At 55.9% G+C, this 15,501-nt stretch overlaps 1 protein-coding gene across 17 annotated transcripts in view; it reads right to left on the reverse strand.

Moving 5' to 3' along the window:
- The window catches only part of EXD3 (exonuclease 3'-5' domain containing 3), a 305,064-nt gene that overhangs the window by 56,574 nt on the left and 232,989 nt on the right, over positions 1-15,501 (reverse strand). The window contains exon 21 of one of the 17 annotated variants that reach the window (XM_074609093.1): positions 7,502-9,147. The exons of the other annotated variants lie outside the window; for them this stretch is intronic. Coding sequence (XP_074465194.1) covers positions 8,959-9,147 — 189 coding nt within the window. The 3' untranslated portion in view covers positions 7,502-8,958. Of the gene's footprint in view, positions 1-7,501; positions 9,148-15,501 lie in introns of those variants that run through there. 17 annotated transcript variants of the gene reach the window in all.

The following is a 15,501-nucleotide window of genomic DNA, read 5'->3' on the forward strand; positions in this document are numbered from 1 at the left end:
AAGCAAAATCCAGAGCAGTTTGTGTCGGAAGGAGCCGGCACCGGCTGGGGTCACGCTGTGCCCCAGCCCATCGGCCCCGAAGGGGAGCTTCATTCATGCCCAGAGACCTTCCCGGGGGCTGATGGCAGCAACCCGCAGCCCTGAACGGACCCTTGGTGCGACTCGAGGTGGGGATTTTGGTATTTTCCTGAGGTTTAGGGCTCCCGGTGGAACCACTACAGCAACAGGAAGAGTGCCGTGACCCCCGGAGCTGTGTGCGGGGTGGTCATCGAGGAGAGGACGAGCAGCCAAGCTCTGCTGCCGGCGACGACGCAGGCTGTGCAGCCAGGCTCCCGAGGGAAACAACCCTCCATCTCTCGTCTCTTCAGTTGTTCAGTGAAGGGAAACCTCCTTTCCAGGGCCGGGCTCTCCTTTAGTTTGTTTTACTTAAGCACGAACAATACCAAAGTCTCCAGTGAAATTCCACTCCCTCCTTACGTTACAGTGTATAATGTGAACTAATATACATTAACGACATTAATACACTCATGCTATGGAGACTGACTGATATAATAGGTAGGTAAATGGATTTTCTTAACAGCCCCCACCCGTCGCACACAGAAACCTCCACATTCCCCCTCTTCAGGCTCCAGCGGAGCCCATTTCTCCCAGGACGGATCATCCCGTGTGCGGATCTTGCCGGCGAAGGATGGCTGAAAAGAAAATAGTCTCAGAGTTCACGGGGTCTGTGAGAAGAGTCGCGGGCCGGAGCTGCACATGCTGTGTCCTTAGTGGCTTTTGCTGCTAATTGGGCGCAGGCTGCCAATCTGGACTTACTCCAGTGGAAAAAGGAATCTCTTCCCTGCTTTTTTCCCTGACAAGTCAAACGTTAGACACCTTTAGAGCCTGTACAACTACTCAAAGCTTTTGACACTCTTGCACTTAAAAGCTTTGCTGTGCTGTGATTCTGTAGTTCATTAAGAGGCAGAGCAGACCCTCTGTCGTTAGGACAGGCCGGGCCCACCGAGCCCCCGTCCCACTGCTTTGCTTCCTCCTGCTGTGAGATTCCCTCTGGCTTAAAAATGCCCAGAGCAAAACAGTTTGTGGGTCTTGACCCTGCCCCACCTCCTGCCCAGGCCAAACCTGGGCTGAGACGCTCCGTCTTTATTAATGGCACATTGGGCAACCTCCAGTTCTTTTATCAATGTCCCTGACTTCTCCTGGGAAGCGAGAGATGTGGCTTCAACAGCAAACCTCTCCTAGGGTTTACTAAGCAAACCCCTACTGGATAAAATTCTTCCAGAGCAGCAGCACCTACATTTTCCCCATTATTATCCACAGAGAGGAGGTGGAATCATAACTCATATGTGCCTCTAGAAACAGGGCAGTGGTGAGGAGAAACACCCACCATTTTGAAAAGAAATAAGTTGCCCTATTCTTAGTGCAGGCGATAAATGGGAGATAAATGAGAGGTGATAAATGGTGCCCTCGGCATCAGGACACGGAGCTGTTGGAGCGGGACCAGAGGAGGCCCTGGAGATGCTGGGGGAGCTGGAGCCCCTCTGCTGTGGGGACAGGCTGAGAGAGCTGGGGGGGTTCAGCCTGGAGAAGAGAAGGCTCCAGGGAGACCTCAGAGCCCCTTCCAGTCCCTAAAGGGGGCCTACAAGAAAGCTGGGGAGGGACTCTGGAGCAGGGAGTGTAATGATGGGATACAGAGTAGTGGCCTCAAACTGAAGGAGGGGAAATTTAGATTGGATCTCAGGATGAAACTCTTTGCTGTGAGGGCGGTGAGCCCCTGGCCCAGGTTGCCCACAGAAGCTGTGGCTGCCCCATCCCTGGAGGGGTTCAAGGCCAGGTTGGACGGGGCTTGGAGCAACCTGGGCTGGTGGGAGGTGTCCCTGCCCAGGGCAGGGGGTTGGAACTAGATGCTCTTTAAGGTCCCTTTCAACCCAAATCATTCTGTGATTCTGTGATCTCATGTTTCAAACTCATCAAACTTCATAAAATAATGAGCAGCTGTTGCAAAGTTCTGACATTTGCTCCAGGGACCTGTAAGCGTTGCTTGTCTGAAGATGGGCTCCAGACTGCGAACGCGTGCAGAGGGACACAGCTCAGCCCCGCGGGGTGGGCAGTTCTACCAGTGGGTTTCGGCGCGTGGGTCCCACCCCAAGCACAGGCCGCGGCTGCATTTCCCAACCTGGCAGCAGCTCTGCAGCCTGTGGGGATGTCAGCAGAGGGACTCTGCAGAGAATCCCAGACTGGCCGGCGTTGGCAGGGACCTCTGGAGATCACCCAGTCCCACCCCCGGCCAGAGCAGGGTCACCCAGAGCAGGTGGCACAGGAACGCGTCCAGGTGGGTTTGGAATGTCTCCAGAGACGGAGACTCCCCCACCTCTCTGGGCAGCCTGTGCCAGGGCTCTGCCACCCTCACAGCAAAGAAGTTCCTCCTCATGTTGAGGTGGAACTTCCCATGCTCAAGTTTGTGCCCGTTACCCCTTGTCCTGTCCCCGGGCACCACTGCAAAGAGCCTGGCCCCATCCTCTTGACACCCCCCCTTTCAGTATTTATCAGCGTTGATAAGATCCCCCCTCAGTCGTCTTTTTTCCAGACTGAAGAGACCCAAATCCCTTTCTTCATCAGAGAGGTGTTCCAGTCCCCTCAGCATCTTGGTACCCTTTGCTGTCCCCTCTCCAGCAGTTCCCTGTCCCTCTTGGCCCGGGGAGCCCAGAGCTGGACACACGTCAGGGTCCCCGCAGAGCTGGGGACTGTCCTCGGCAAGATGCTGTGAGGACCGACGGGCGCACGCCGCTGGCGGGAGCCATCCCACGGGATGCGGAGGGGATGCCGCAGAGCCCTGCCCGGCAAGGGATGAGAGCACACCCCCGCAGGGCTGACATCTCACGGGGAAGCCCGTCCTTCAGCCCAGGCATCCTCCTACGGACACGGGAGCTGCCGGGAAACCAGAGGCTGATGAGTTTTTGCTGTACTGTGGGAATCAGCCTCCCTGGCTCCGTGTTTTTTATTTGCAGTACTGGAGATAAGGAACCCAGGGTGTTGTGGGAAACAGGAAGACCTTATCTCCCATCCCAAGCCGCTTCTCCTGCCACAGCCTCGGGTTTTTTTTGACTGGTCCCTGATGCTGCATGATATGAGTCAGCAGCGAGGGCTTGGTGCTGCTGCTCCGTGCTTCAGCCTCAGTGCTGCCCTTCTGGAAGCACCACCGAGCCCCGGAGCGTCCGGATCATGCCAGGAGATTTAGTTTACAGCCAGGATAAACCCACGGGCATGTCCCCAGGGTCTTCCAAAAGTGTGGAAGATGCCAGAGTCTGCTGGCAGGAGCTCTCTGCCCAGGTCAGCCCCCAACTTTGCGGGTTCCAGAGACAAGTTTAGGTAACAGGTGTCCGGAAACAAGAGCTTTTGGAGCAGCCAGCTCCTCGGTAGGTAAGGACCATACTACCTGCCAAAGTATTAAGACTAGAAATATTGAAATCCCAGACAAAAAGGCCTAACAGCTCATGAGCTGCAGGTGCACTTCCAAAAAACAGCTACAGAAAGAGATGGCTCCGAAGTCTGCAGGCACCTCCGCAGATCTCCAGAGTACCACGCCTCCAGCCCTCCAGCTCCCTACACAAGCCTGAAAATGTGGATGATGTGGATGCTACTCTTGGATTTCCAATAAAAACACAACTATTGACTTCCTTTGCTTTTGTGGCTGCCGAGCACTTCCTGTAATAGCTGCAGCATGGGCTGGAAATCGACGGCGTTAGACAGTTTAATAGGGAACATACTGGTGTTTAGTGTTACAGCCAAGACTCTCACAAATCAGGATGAAAGGTCAGACCCTGAATCTCTACTCAGACTCTGATTAAAGCCCTTTTTGCACCAGAACCGCAGCTCTAATTCTTGATGGTCCCCAAACTGCCATTAACTCAGTTTGCTGTTATTCATCATGTTCATCCTCTGCCTCGTGGAAGCATCAGGAGCCCAGGCTGAGGTGTGGGACGCTGCTACACCAACTCTGTACAAACAACAGACAGAAGGGAGGGTTCAGACACGTGAGCGCATCTCACGTGGATGCTTCCAAGCGGCTGCAGGCACCCGAGCTCAGCACCATGACCGTGGAGCTCAATCCTGGCTCAGACCCTGCTGAGAATGTGGGATGAGGTGAGCCAGGGTATCAGTGCATCATCTGCTCGGGGACATTTGTTGCCGACTCCGCAGCCATGAGGCCGCGAGGCTCCTGCCCAGTGGTGAAAGCCACCCTCTTTGCTAAAGCCTCATGGGACCAAAAGTGCTTTAAAAAGGCCAGTTGTGGGCCCCTTGTTTTGGATAGCCTCATGTGGAAGCTTTACCCAAATCCCCCCAAAGCTGAGCCCTGCGCATCGCACCCAGGTGGTGCTGGTGCTGAGCCCAGTGGTGGCGATGCCCGTGCCTGGGCCAGGCGCCTGCCTCCGGCTCCCAGTGCCGAGGATGGGTCATGGCGGAGCCCTGCGACAGCCCCAGCTCCAGCAGGCGCCGCTCCGCCTGGGCCAGCCAGGGGCCAGCCAGGCCACCAGCCCCAGGGGTGAATCCGAGAGTGAAGCATCACCGTGGGGCCCGTGGGAATGTGGGATTTCAGCCCCACGTCTCCTTCGGCTGCCTGGCCAAGGGGCCCTGCAGGTTTCAGCTCCCAGCTGGGGATTCGGCAGGAGGCAGGACCTGGGCTTACCCGTGCCTCGATCCACCTCCAAGCGACTCCCCTCATGTACAGCCGAGCAAGAGCAGAGCCTGGCATTACCGGCAGCACCTCCAGCCTTCCTGCAGTCCCTGTTTTGGCCCCTGTCCGTCAGCGAGATGCTGCGGCGTGCGGGTGATGGAGACATCTCGGCTTGGATCTGGCCTTTACCAACAGCAACCGGGATGGAGCCAAGGGGAAGGAGATGGATGACAAGCAAGTGCCCTGACCCGGGCGAGGAGAGGAGAAGGGGATTAAAGGGAGGGATTAGCAGGGAGAAAAGTGAAGGTCGTCCTCAGTGAGAAAGAAACGAGGCAGCGGCAGCGGAGCCGGCTCTGCCCGGCCACCCCTCCTGCCCCCGCCCCGGCTCCCAGCAGCGGCACCTCCTTTGTGTCTCCTCTGACCCGGGGATTATGAGTGTGGGAACGGGGCTGCCGCTGGTACCCTGTGCACTGCCGCGGCCTCGCGCGCTCACAAAGGCGAGGGCAGGTCCGGGGGGAAGCACAGGCAGTGAGGAATGGCTCCCGCTGCGGTTCTTCGCCGGCAGGCCGGCGGGGCCGGGGCAGCTGCTCTGCCCTCCTGCTCGCCCCGCGCTTGCGTCTCTGTTGGAAGCGCACCGCGGCGCTGCCAGGACCAAATGCGGAGCCGGCACACGGGGCTGTCCTCCAGCACACCGCCAAGATGCCGGTCATCTCCCATCATCTCTCCCGGGGCAGCACATGCCCCTCACATGTGGCGTGGGGCTGTCCCGCGCTGGCTGGGACGTGCTGCGTGCGCAAGCAGAGCGCAGCACTGTGAGAAAACCCAGTAAATCAGCGAGCACCGAGTCCAGCCCCAGCGGGAGCTTCGGGAATGGCCGGACTGGTGCACCCAGGGAGATGGCTGATGATGCTCCTCGCTGCGGTGGTGACGCTCAGCCTGGGCGAGGCTCAGAGTCCCCACGTGGGTATTTCATCCTCACCCACCTGGCTCTGGAAATCTCCGAGACACAAAACATCCTCCCAAGCCCTCCCTTCTCCTTCTCCCCCTCTCTCCAGGATGAGGAGCCGCGGCAGGAGCCAGGTGCCACCAGTGCTCCTCCAGCTCTTGGCCTCGAGGTTCCCCCACCGCCTGGCCCTGCCGAATGCCCTCCCCGTGGGGAGGAGAGCTCATCTCCGCCCCTCGCGCCTTATCCTGGCATGTGTGCCCTTGGGGCACCTCTGCCCCACCAGCAATCTCTGGTTTAGAGGTTCCACCGCGACTCCCCTCGAGCACCCGCCCCGTCCCGGCATCCCTCTGGGGACACAGCCCAGCCATGGGGACCGCAGCAGCCAGGGCACAAAGGGTTTGGCAGGAGCATCAGCTCCCAGGAAGTGTCAGAAAGGCCAGCCCACAATTAGCAACTAATCAGGAAATGACTGTTGTGATTATTATCCTAGTGATCCTGGTAAGGAAGGCTCCTTACCTTAGGAAAAAAATGGATGTTGGCTCCAAGAGTCCTCAAACGAAACAACCCACTGTGGGAACTCCAGACTTTTGTAAAAACAAATAGTCTCAGTTTTGCGCATGAGTTTTTATTTTTAAATAAGCCAAAGCCAACCCAAGGATTTTTTCATGGAGCTCTGTAACCATGGGCTTGTCAGGCCTGGAGGGGTCAGGGGGGTCGGGGTGGCCGCTACCTCTGTCCAGGAATGGACACCCCATTTTGGGCTCCTCCTTATAGCACAGCAACAGCCAAAACCCATCGCAAATCTTCCATTAAAACAAGAAAACTAAGCGTAAAGCCAGTGAAGGGAACTACTGCCATTTCATCAGATGATCTTATTAATCCTTCTTGGGCTTGAGACCAATTTACAGCAAAACTGAAGGCACAGGCAATGCCGGCATTGGAGCCAGTGCCCCAACTGGATAGTCAGGTGTTTGATTTAGCATTGCAATTAAATGGGACCATTGTTTATCAGTTGCTAAGGTATATTTGAAACAGATAGAATCATAGAATCACGGAATGGTTCAGGTTGGAAGGGACCTTAAAGATCATCCAGTGCCACCCCCTGCCCTGGGCAGGGACACCTCCCACCAGCCCAGGTTGCTCCAAGCCCCGTCCAACCTGGCCTTGAACCCCTCCAGGGATGGGGCAGCCACAGCTTCTGTGGGCAACCTGGGCCAGGGGCTCACCACCCTCACAGCCAAGAATTTCATCCTGAGATCCAATCTCAATCTCCCCTCTTCCAGTTTAAAACCATTCCCCCTTGTCCCATGGCTCCCCTCCCTGATCCAGAGTCCCTCCCCACCTTTCCTGGAGCCCCTTGAGGGACTGGAAGGGGCTCTAAGGTCTCCCCGGAGCCTTCTCTTCTCCAGGCTGAACCCCCCCAGCTCTCTCAGCCTGTCCCCACAGCAGAGGGGCTCCAGCCCTCCCAGCATCTCCGGGGCCTCCTCTGGCCCCGCTCCAACAGGTCCATATACAATAATAAAATTTTAAATATGTCAGAGTTTGCCTAGAAAAGACATTCCCAAGCAATACAACGCCAGTCTCTAATGAGCAGATATTACTCAAGTCCAGCTCTAAAGCCACTAACCCACGTACTCCTCCTCAGGCTTTCCAGTAACTCCCATTACCTTCAGGAGCTCAGCTCAAAGGATTAGGAAATAGATCAGCTGAAGTCTGCAAAATGGAAAGTGCTCCGTAACTGAGCTGCGCTGTGCCAGGGAGAACCACAGGGACCCTCCTCTGGGGCTCAATGAAAAGGGGACTTCTCCAGTTATATCGACAAGTATTTTCTAGTTGTGATGTCAACCAAATACCACTCTTTTTTTTTTTTTTTTCAGGAAATCAGCGAGCACAGACATAGCCATGCAACTAGAAATTCAAGAAATGAGCGTTGCCCTGAGTTAAGTACATTAAGAAACCAAATAGCAGAAAGAAAATGTACCATGCAAGCGGCAGTTCCAAGCACGTAGAGCAAATGGAGTTTTGGGACACCACCGTGTCACCTGCAATTGCGAGGTGCCTTTGCGGGTCACGGCCATGCTACGGCACCGGAGCCCTCTCCACCCCCCCAGCAGGACAGCGGGCGAATTTGGGACCCGGTGCTCAGGGATGATGCTGTTCAGCACTCGCTGAGGCTGAGACCCGGCGCTCAGCTCTTCCTCCTCCCCGCGCCTGCCCCCAGGAGGGACATCAAGCCCGTACCCGTGTCAGGCTCTCAGCAAGGGCTTCTCCAGCTCAGGAATTGCACAGCTAATGGTAATCAGGATAAAAATATTGAGCGGTGAGGATGGAGCATGATCCCGCTTTCCCCCTTTCTAAAAATCCCTGGATTTTCTTCTACTCTGGTGACCCCCCAGGAAGCACCGGTCCCAAAGAAAGATGTAAAAGCGCGTCCGACACCTACACCATGAGTCCTTGCGGCAGAGCCGCTGCGCGGCCGGCACCCTGGTCCTCCCTTGGGTGCCACTGTCCCAAATACACCCCACTGAGCACACGGTCCTGGGTGCCACCAGGTCACCCGTGGCTGGCAGCACATCCATGGCCATCAGGGTGCCACGGCTCTCATGTCCCTTAGGAGAGTTAAGATGATGCTCACTTGGAAACCACGAGCCCTCTGTTTACTTCATCTCATAGATGGTGACTAATTCCATCATTCAGAGAGCTGACGATGATGAAAACAAGTGGAATGATCAGGAAGGAAATTAAAAATAGCCCTCATGTGGCACTGTGTCAAGCGTTCATGTTTAGATTTTAATTTTATTTTTTTATTCCAAGTTTCTTTGATAAAATATTTTCCCATGCTGAATGCACTTGGAACGTCCCCTCCAGCACGGCATTCCTGACGGATGAGCCAGGCTGTCGCGGATCCTATGCCAGAGCTGTATTCCCTCCGCTCCGCGATTCTCACTCCCACATCCACACCTTTGGGACCTGGAAGTCATTAATCATCGTGCACCAGCCAGGAAGGTACCTCTGAAGGCAGAAACACCATCTCGGACACAGGACGGGAAGGAAACTGAGACCTTGACAGCCAGCACGAGACTGGGAGCACAGCTCTGCTTGGCTCCTGCGCTGGGTACTCGTAGGTAAGACTTTCAGCAGGGAGATTTTCCAGCCATGAGACTCAACGATCTTGGTAGAAAGCGGATCTTTCCCCGTCCCACTGGCTCTCTCGCGTGGATGCAAACTCCATGGAGATCTGGGGGTTCCACCTCACCCACCTCCATCCATGGAGACGCCTACAGCTGGGCTCGGCACCACAGCTCCGCTGACGCTTGGTGGAGGGGAAGGGGGCGATTCACCTCACCCAAAGCAGGTGGCTGCTTGGGGCTAAAGCAAATCCTGCCCCAGATGTCAGCGGGGTGGAAGGTGTCAAAGGACAGCCCCATGCTGCGCCCAAGGCCACCGAGAGCCCCCTGGCCACCAGGTGTGAACGCTCACCAGAAACTTCCCTGTGATTTCCAAGTTCAGCATTGTCTGGAAACATCTGAAACAAGACGATAATCTGATTCCAACGTCTTTGAATGCAAATGCTTTTTCTTTTTTTTACAAAACTGCTAATTTAAGTTACATTTTCAATTTGTGTTTCTCACCATGAACAATTACTAGTCTTTGGGTTTTCTTTAGATTTTTTTTTTTCCTTTTTTCTCTTTCGGACACCTTGCTGCGGCCGCAGGTTCCGAGAGCGAGCTGGCAAGGTTTCACCGTGAAAAATTACTGAGCTGCAAAAATAGGAAACACCCCTCCGTCCCCAGGCTCCCACCACTCATTTATCGCCTCTACAGGAAACACAAACATGTACGGCCTCTCTGTTCTGGGGGAACGCATTAAACCCCCATTCCTTACACATTGTTAAAAGAAATCCAAGGGTGGAAGGAATCCTGAAAACAGCATTTACAAGGGAAGATGTGCGTCAGGCTGTTTTGGTTCCTTCTGCGGAGGCCCAGGGACGCGCCTGTGGTACCGGTGGGGAGCCGTGGAGGAGCGCGACGCCAGCCTGTCTGCCGTGCGCAGGGCCGAGACGCTCGGCTCCCAGCGGGGCCAGAGGGAGCAACGGCCACCGGCACCAACAGTAACTTTAATTTTCTCTGACACAGTAGGCAGGGAAGTGGTGACCAGTGCTCTCTGGGAAGAAGGAAGTTTTATGGATCAGTTACTGAAAAACTAGAAATCTGCCTTCCCAAAGTAGTGGGGAAAGCCCATACTCATAAATATCTTTAAAACCTTCCCGTGGGAGCGCAGGCAGCAGCGAGACAGCCTGCAGATGCTCATCCAGCGGCCAATATTAGCCGCTTCCTATTCAACATTTACAACTGAGCCACCTGCTGATGGAGCGGGCTGGCGGTTTGGATTGAGGTGGTCTTTTCCCACACATGAGCCCATCACATCTCCTTTGCAGTGGGCAAGGATGAGTAACTCCTCTCCCATCATGCCCACAGGCAGCGGAGAGAAAGGTTTTGAGTTCCTGCTCTGCCTCGGGCACTCGCTTTAGGGTCCCAGCAGAGACCTTCTCTCCTCATGGGCTGTAGAGGGGCCTGGACGACCCGCTCTCATGGAGACATCTCCACCAGGGATGTCTGAAGGTCAGTCACAAGGTCTCCAGCCTGGCTTTCTTGGGCACAGCTCTCTGCTCCCTATTACCCAGCTGCGAGACCTGTTTCCACCCACCAACGCCGCCCCTCATGTCTGGGTACGGGCTGCTTTCACTACAGGCAAAAAGAGTCCAGCTTGACCTTCCTTCCGTCCAAGAGGCACCTCGGCACCATGGAGTGATGGCCCTCAGGGCCCTGGAGAAAGACTCTCCCTTTAAGGAGAAGGGCAAAGCACTTTGTGCAGGGATCTGTGCTTGTTTTGTCATGGGACACATTACCCTGAACCCAAAAGAGGAAGGAAAAAGGGGGGGGGGAGCTTTTGCCTTTCTGGTGGGAACAGCATTTGAGCTAACTTTGTTTCCCTTGGGGAAAGGCACCAAAATAACAGAGGAAGGGGGGTGTAGTGGGGGGGGTGGGGGGATGAAGCTAAAAAGGCTACGTAATCTGCCTGGGAAAAAACGCGCTCCCAACAGCGCTGGTGAGGCCGTCCATCCGCCCGCCGCAGCGGGCAGCGTGGCTCGCCCTGCCCGAGGAGAGCGGAGCGGTGCCGGCACGCTGCGGCGGCGCCCCGGGGACGCGCATCCCACGGAGGGACCCTGCTGCGGTTCTGCAGGGCCGCGGGCTCCACCTGCCCCCATCGGGCTCTCCAAAGGCAGCCCGCAGAGGCAGGGGCGCTCACCGGGGAAACCAGGGCCTGGAGAAGTTACGTGCTCGGAGTGCCCTGCACGCCGGGCTGGGATGGCAGCCTGCCATCCGGCCCCCCCACTCCCCCCAGCCTGCCCTGCCTGCAATTCATAGAATCATAGGGTTGGAAGGGACCTCAATTAATGCTCTTGGCTGCAATGCCCAAGATGGATGCCCAAGACAAGGCAGGCAGGTCCCCCTGCAGGGTCCCTTACGTGGCAGGGGGATCCCCGCCACCCTCCTCATGGTCTTTACCTTCCATCACGGCGCATCCCCTGGTGCAGCCGGTGCAGACACGCCGCACAGGCACCAGTGTCGGGCTTCATTCCAAAGCATAACGCCACGCCAACCAGCAGACTGGTAAAACCTCACGGTAACCATACTGGTAACATCATTTTTTCTCACCATAGCATTACTTTCCTTAAGCAACACGGGCTAGGAGCCTGCAGTGTGCCAAGCCCGACCGGTGCCTAGTATTCTCATGTAAAACAGAGATTTCCAATCTCTACCTTTTTGTGTCGTATCTTGAACCCAGCAGAGTGGGATAAAGACCACATCATCTCTCCCTGGCGAAACCTGCGGAGCCTGGGGCAGCACAGCACCCCATTGCAGCTACACCTTAACAGAGCAACGTCCCGGCCTGACATCGGGGCCTCGGAGGACGGCACCTTCAGAAGGTGGAAAATGCAATCCCTCGCCCATGAGATCACCGTAGTGAAGAAAAGCCGATGGTGCGACCTGCCAGGAGGCCGAGCCGCCATGTCTCCATGTACAGGCGGCAGCAGAGCAGCCCCCCATATCAGGGTGAGAAACCTCCTGTGGTGGTGGAAAAGTGGAAAAGTGGAAAAGTCTCTGATCTGCTCCAAATTCACCCTTGCTCCAAAATCCACAATGACTAATCCCGTATCAGCAAAACCGTTCCCAAGCACCAAGCGTTTTCCCCCCAGCTCTGAGGCAGCGCTGGGCACGGTCAGAGCCTGGTGGGTCGCAGGGCAGGAGAGGCAGCACCTGCCCGCGCGGAGCACCGAGGAGCAGAGGCCACCTTCGCCCCAGGAGCTTCCCCGCCTGCCACAGCCAGGCAGATCCACTGGCTCCGGACGAAGCAGGGACACGTGCCCTCTGCTCCTCCCCACGCTTCCCAAACCTCCCCACGGGGCCGCTGCACTCACCCCACCGCTTTAGCGGGGAAAATCTGTTAAGCCCAGCAGCAACTCCCAATTTCTTGCCCGAATGAACTGTATTTTTGCCACTTCCTCCATGGAGCAGGAGGGCGCGGAGAAACCACTTTGTTTTCCTGCAGTGTCCTCCCCTTTCTGTCCTTCCCAACGTGCTGCTGGTTGGTTTTTGCAGGCTCCGCTCACCCACCAGCAGGCCTTGTCTTCCAAAATCCCACCTCACATTCTGCTTGCCCAACTTCTCCCATCTTGCATCGTCTCGCTGGCTTTACCGGGGCCGCACCTCTATTTTCTGAGGATCGCTGCTCGACTGAAACGATCTGGGTCTTGCCCTATTACCCTCTGCATACCCCCAGCGCTGTGTTGGATGGGTGGAGAGAGGCTGTTACAGGCCTCAAATTGCCTCTGTGCTGAGTGTAACCAGATCCATTCTCTTTTTTTAACTTTAATAGAAGTATTTCAGCAAATCAGTTTATTAAATGTCTTCCTAAGTACTAGGTGGAATGAATAACGATGACAGAAATGCAAATAAGCACAAAACTGCGCAGCTTCAGGAGGTAACGCTCTCTTTGCCTTTGCACTGTAGGAAGCCCGGGAAGTCCCTCTTCATGAATTTCGGCTGAAAGGTATTCCCAAACTCACAGGCCAGCTCATGCCTGACCTCCGTCCTCCTCTTCAGGACTGAAATAAAACATACACAAAGGAACTAGTGATACTCAAACTCTGGAGCCCACTCATTTTTTTGTCTCGCGAGAGAAACGAGAGACTGCAAAGGTCTTAGTGACTTCTGGCTGTTTCTCCAGTGGCTTCTCTTCCCTGAATGATTTCATCTGTCGATGGGTGCATTCCTAACTGTGTCATCGGAGGGCACAGGAGACCCGGGACTGAAGATGACCCGCGGGTCTCCAGAGCACAGGGACGTGGAAGACGCTGCCCGATGAGGACAGGCCGAGGGTCTTGTCCTGCGCGGGAGGTGCTGCTGTCTGCCCACCCGAACACCCGCACAGCACCCTTCAACCACATCTGCCCGGGTGTTCCTGCAAGCTCAGCCCTGTGTCGTGCGTCTCCTCCACTTATCCAGCGGGTCACTTCCATACAGAGGAAAACGGACACGGGGCCGGCTTGCGGGGCTCGCTCTTGACCAGTCTTTAGTGCCTGGTTTGTGTCACAGCATTATCTTCTGGGCACTGACCAACTGACTTGTAATGAACCAAGCCAGTTTCTTTCTGGGTACTAAATTAGGATTCAGTATTTTGCCACAAGACTCTGGACAACTGGCCCATTAGGTTTTTTCTTTCTGTCTGTGATGAAGCCCTGAAGTGTCTGTTTCACCTTAAAAAGCAAATAAAATATCTGCCCGGTTGCTTCCTTGTGCGCGTGTGTTTGCGGGATCTCGCTGCCTTCTGTGCCACCTCCCGCACGCCCTGCAGCCCAGGCTGTCAGCACAGGGCTCCCCGTCGGCAGGTGCTGCAGGCACGAGCAGCACATGAGGCGGTTGGGTTTCAACACCCAAACGGGGAAAAATACCCCTGGGATTGTAGGAGGTGCTGGGAGGCAGCAGCAGAGACTGAGTGGCCTCGCAGACGGGAAGGAAAACCGAGCAGAGCGCTGTGAATCCCTGGGAGCGGTTTGTTTCTGACCCGTGCTGGGCTTGCCCGGGAGAAGAGCCCTGCTCCCCCCTCTCCCTGCGCCCCTCTCCCCTTCCTCCCTGGTCACTAGCAGGCGGGGAGGTGACGGGGCTGGCAGTGACAAGTGGCAAAGGGGAAGGGAAGGCCAGCACCCAGGCACTGCCGTGACACATCTGCTTTGTTCCTTCCCCTCTCTATTGTACCCAGTCGGGTATCCACCGCTCATGCCGCTCCCCCAGCCCCTGCGCGCGGCCGTGTCGGAGCACCCCAGGAGACGAGGGCTCCTCTGCCTCTATTTTCATCCGTGAGGACGAACGCTTCACTCCCACGTGCAGAGAGAAGCCAACGGACTGGTGCTGAACTGGGAACTGATGGGGGGCGTCTGGTGCGGGCCCCTGCTGTGTGCCTCGCTCTGCGCGCCCAGCATCACCCTCCTAATTAAGGCGTTGTTAAAAATTCAGCCCAATTTGGATGCAGAGGGGGGCTGCGGGGGTCCACTCTGCACACCAAACTGTCCTTGCGCCGCTGCCCACAGCCCTGCGGAGACAGAGAAAGCCGGAGCCGAGTCCCGTTTCCTTCCAGACGAGGATCTGGACGCCTCTTGGATGCAGACTCATCATCGGAATGAAGGGAGAGGGAAGGACAGGGCATCGCCCTCCTGCGCCGTGCCTGGAAAGCGGCGCTGGGTCCTGCGCTCTCGGCAGCAGCCGCGCTGGCACGTCCCTGGCTGCGGCACGTTCACTGTCACCGCTGCCCCGGGGAACCCCCCGCCGCAAAGCCCTGCGCTCTGATAAAGAGTTAAGGCGCTCTCAGAGGCAGTTCTGTGAGAACATTTCTCAGAGGGCAGTGCACTTCTATTCGAAATAATTTTCCATTCCATTTATATCTATATAATAGGAGGTGGCTCTGGGGTCTGAGTTTTCCATAGCCCCAGACCTCATTTCCCTGCCTGGGCCTGACCCCTGCTCAGCTTCCCCAAGAATAACAGAGAAAAGTTCAACGGGAGAGAAAGAGCCACGGGGCTGAGCTCCCGCGGCTGCCTCCCCATGCTGTGGGCACGCAATTAGACTCGTTAATAGATACATATATGCATATATATATATTATATACATATTACATATAACAAAATGTATACATTTATATGTACACAGGAAAAGCCCTGGAAAGAAATGCACCTGGAATGAGATTTCCAAGCAAATACAGCAAGAGAGGAACTGAGGACGCTCGCCGCAGTCTTTTCTTGGTTCTACAGCAATATCTTGCTTGTCAATAGAGACATTACGGTTCGGTACTTGGCTAATGGAAAGGTTACCCTTTCTGCTAAAAAGGCTTTGATTTTTAAAAATATTTCTTATTAAAGAGTTTTCGGTTGAAAACACTCGAAAGCATTTTGTTGCTTGCTCGTGTTGTTTGGGAGCGGGGAGCACCCTTCATGAGCAAACACACAGTTTCACGGAACAAGGCTGGGCAGGCCGGAGTCCGGGCGGGAATTCTGCTTCACGTAAAAACCACCCTTGAGAGGAATCACCCCGATCAGCCCCCGCGGCCTCTCGCCCCACAACCGCCCTGCCTTGGCTGCAGCCATCACCCCCGGGCCGTCACCCCCCCCCCCCCCCGTGATGGCCACCGGCCCAGGACCGGGCTCACCACGCCGCGCTGGGCGGACCATTTCGGATGAGTTTCGTGGACACCAGAGCGTGGCATCTCCTCCTAATCCAACCGCTGCCTCCCCTGGAGAGAGCCCGGCATTTCCCTAACCTTA

Source organism: Larus michahellis, chromosome 15 (assembly GCF_964199755.1).
Source record: "Larus michahellis chromosome 15, bLarMic1.1, whole genome shotgun sequence".
In the NCBI taxonomy this organism is placed as follows: domain Eukaryota; kingdom Metazoa; phylum Chordata; class Aves; order Charadriiformes; family Laridae; genus Larus; species Larus michahellis.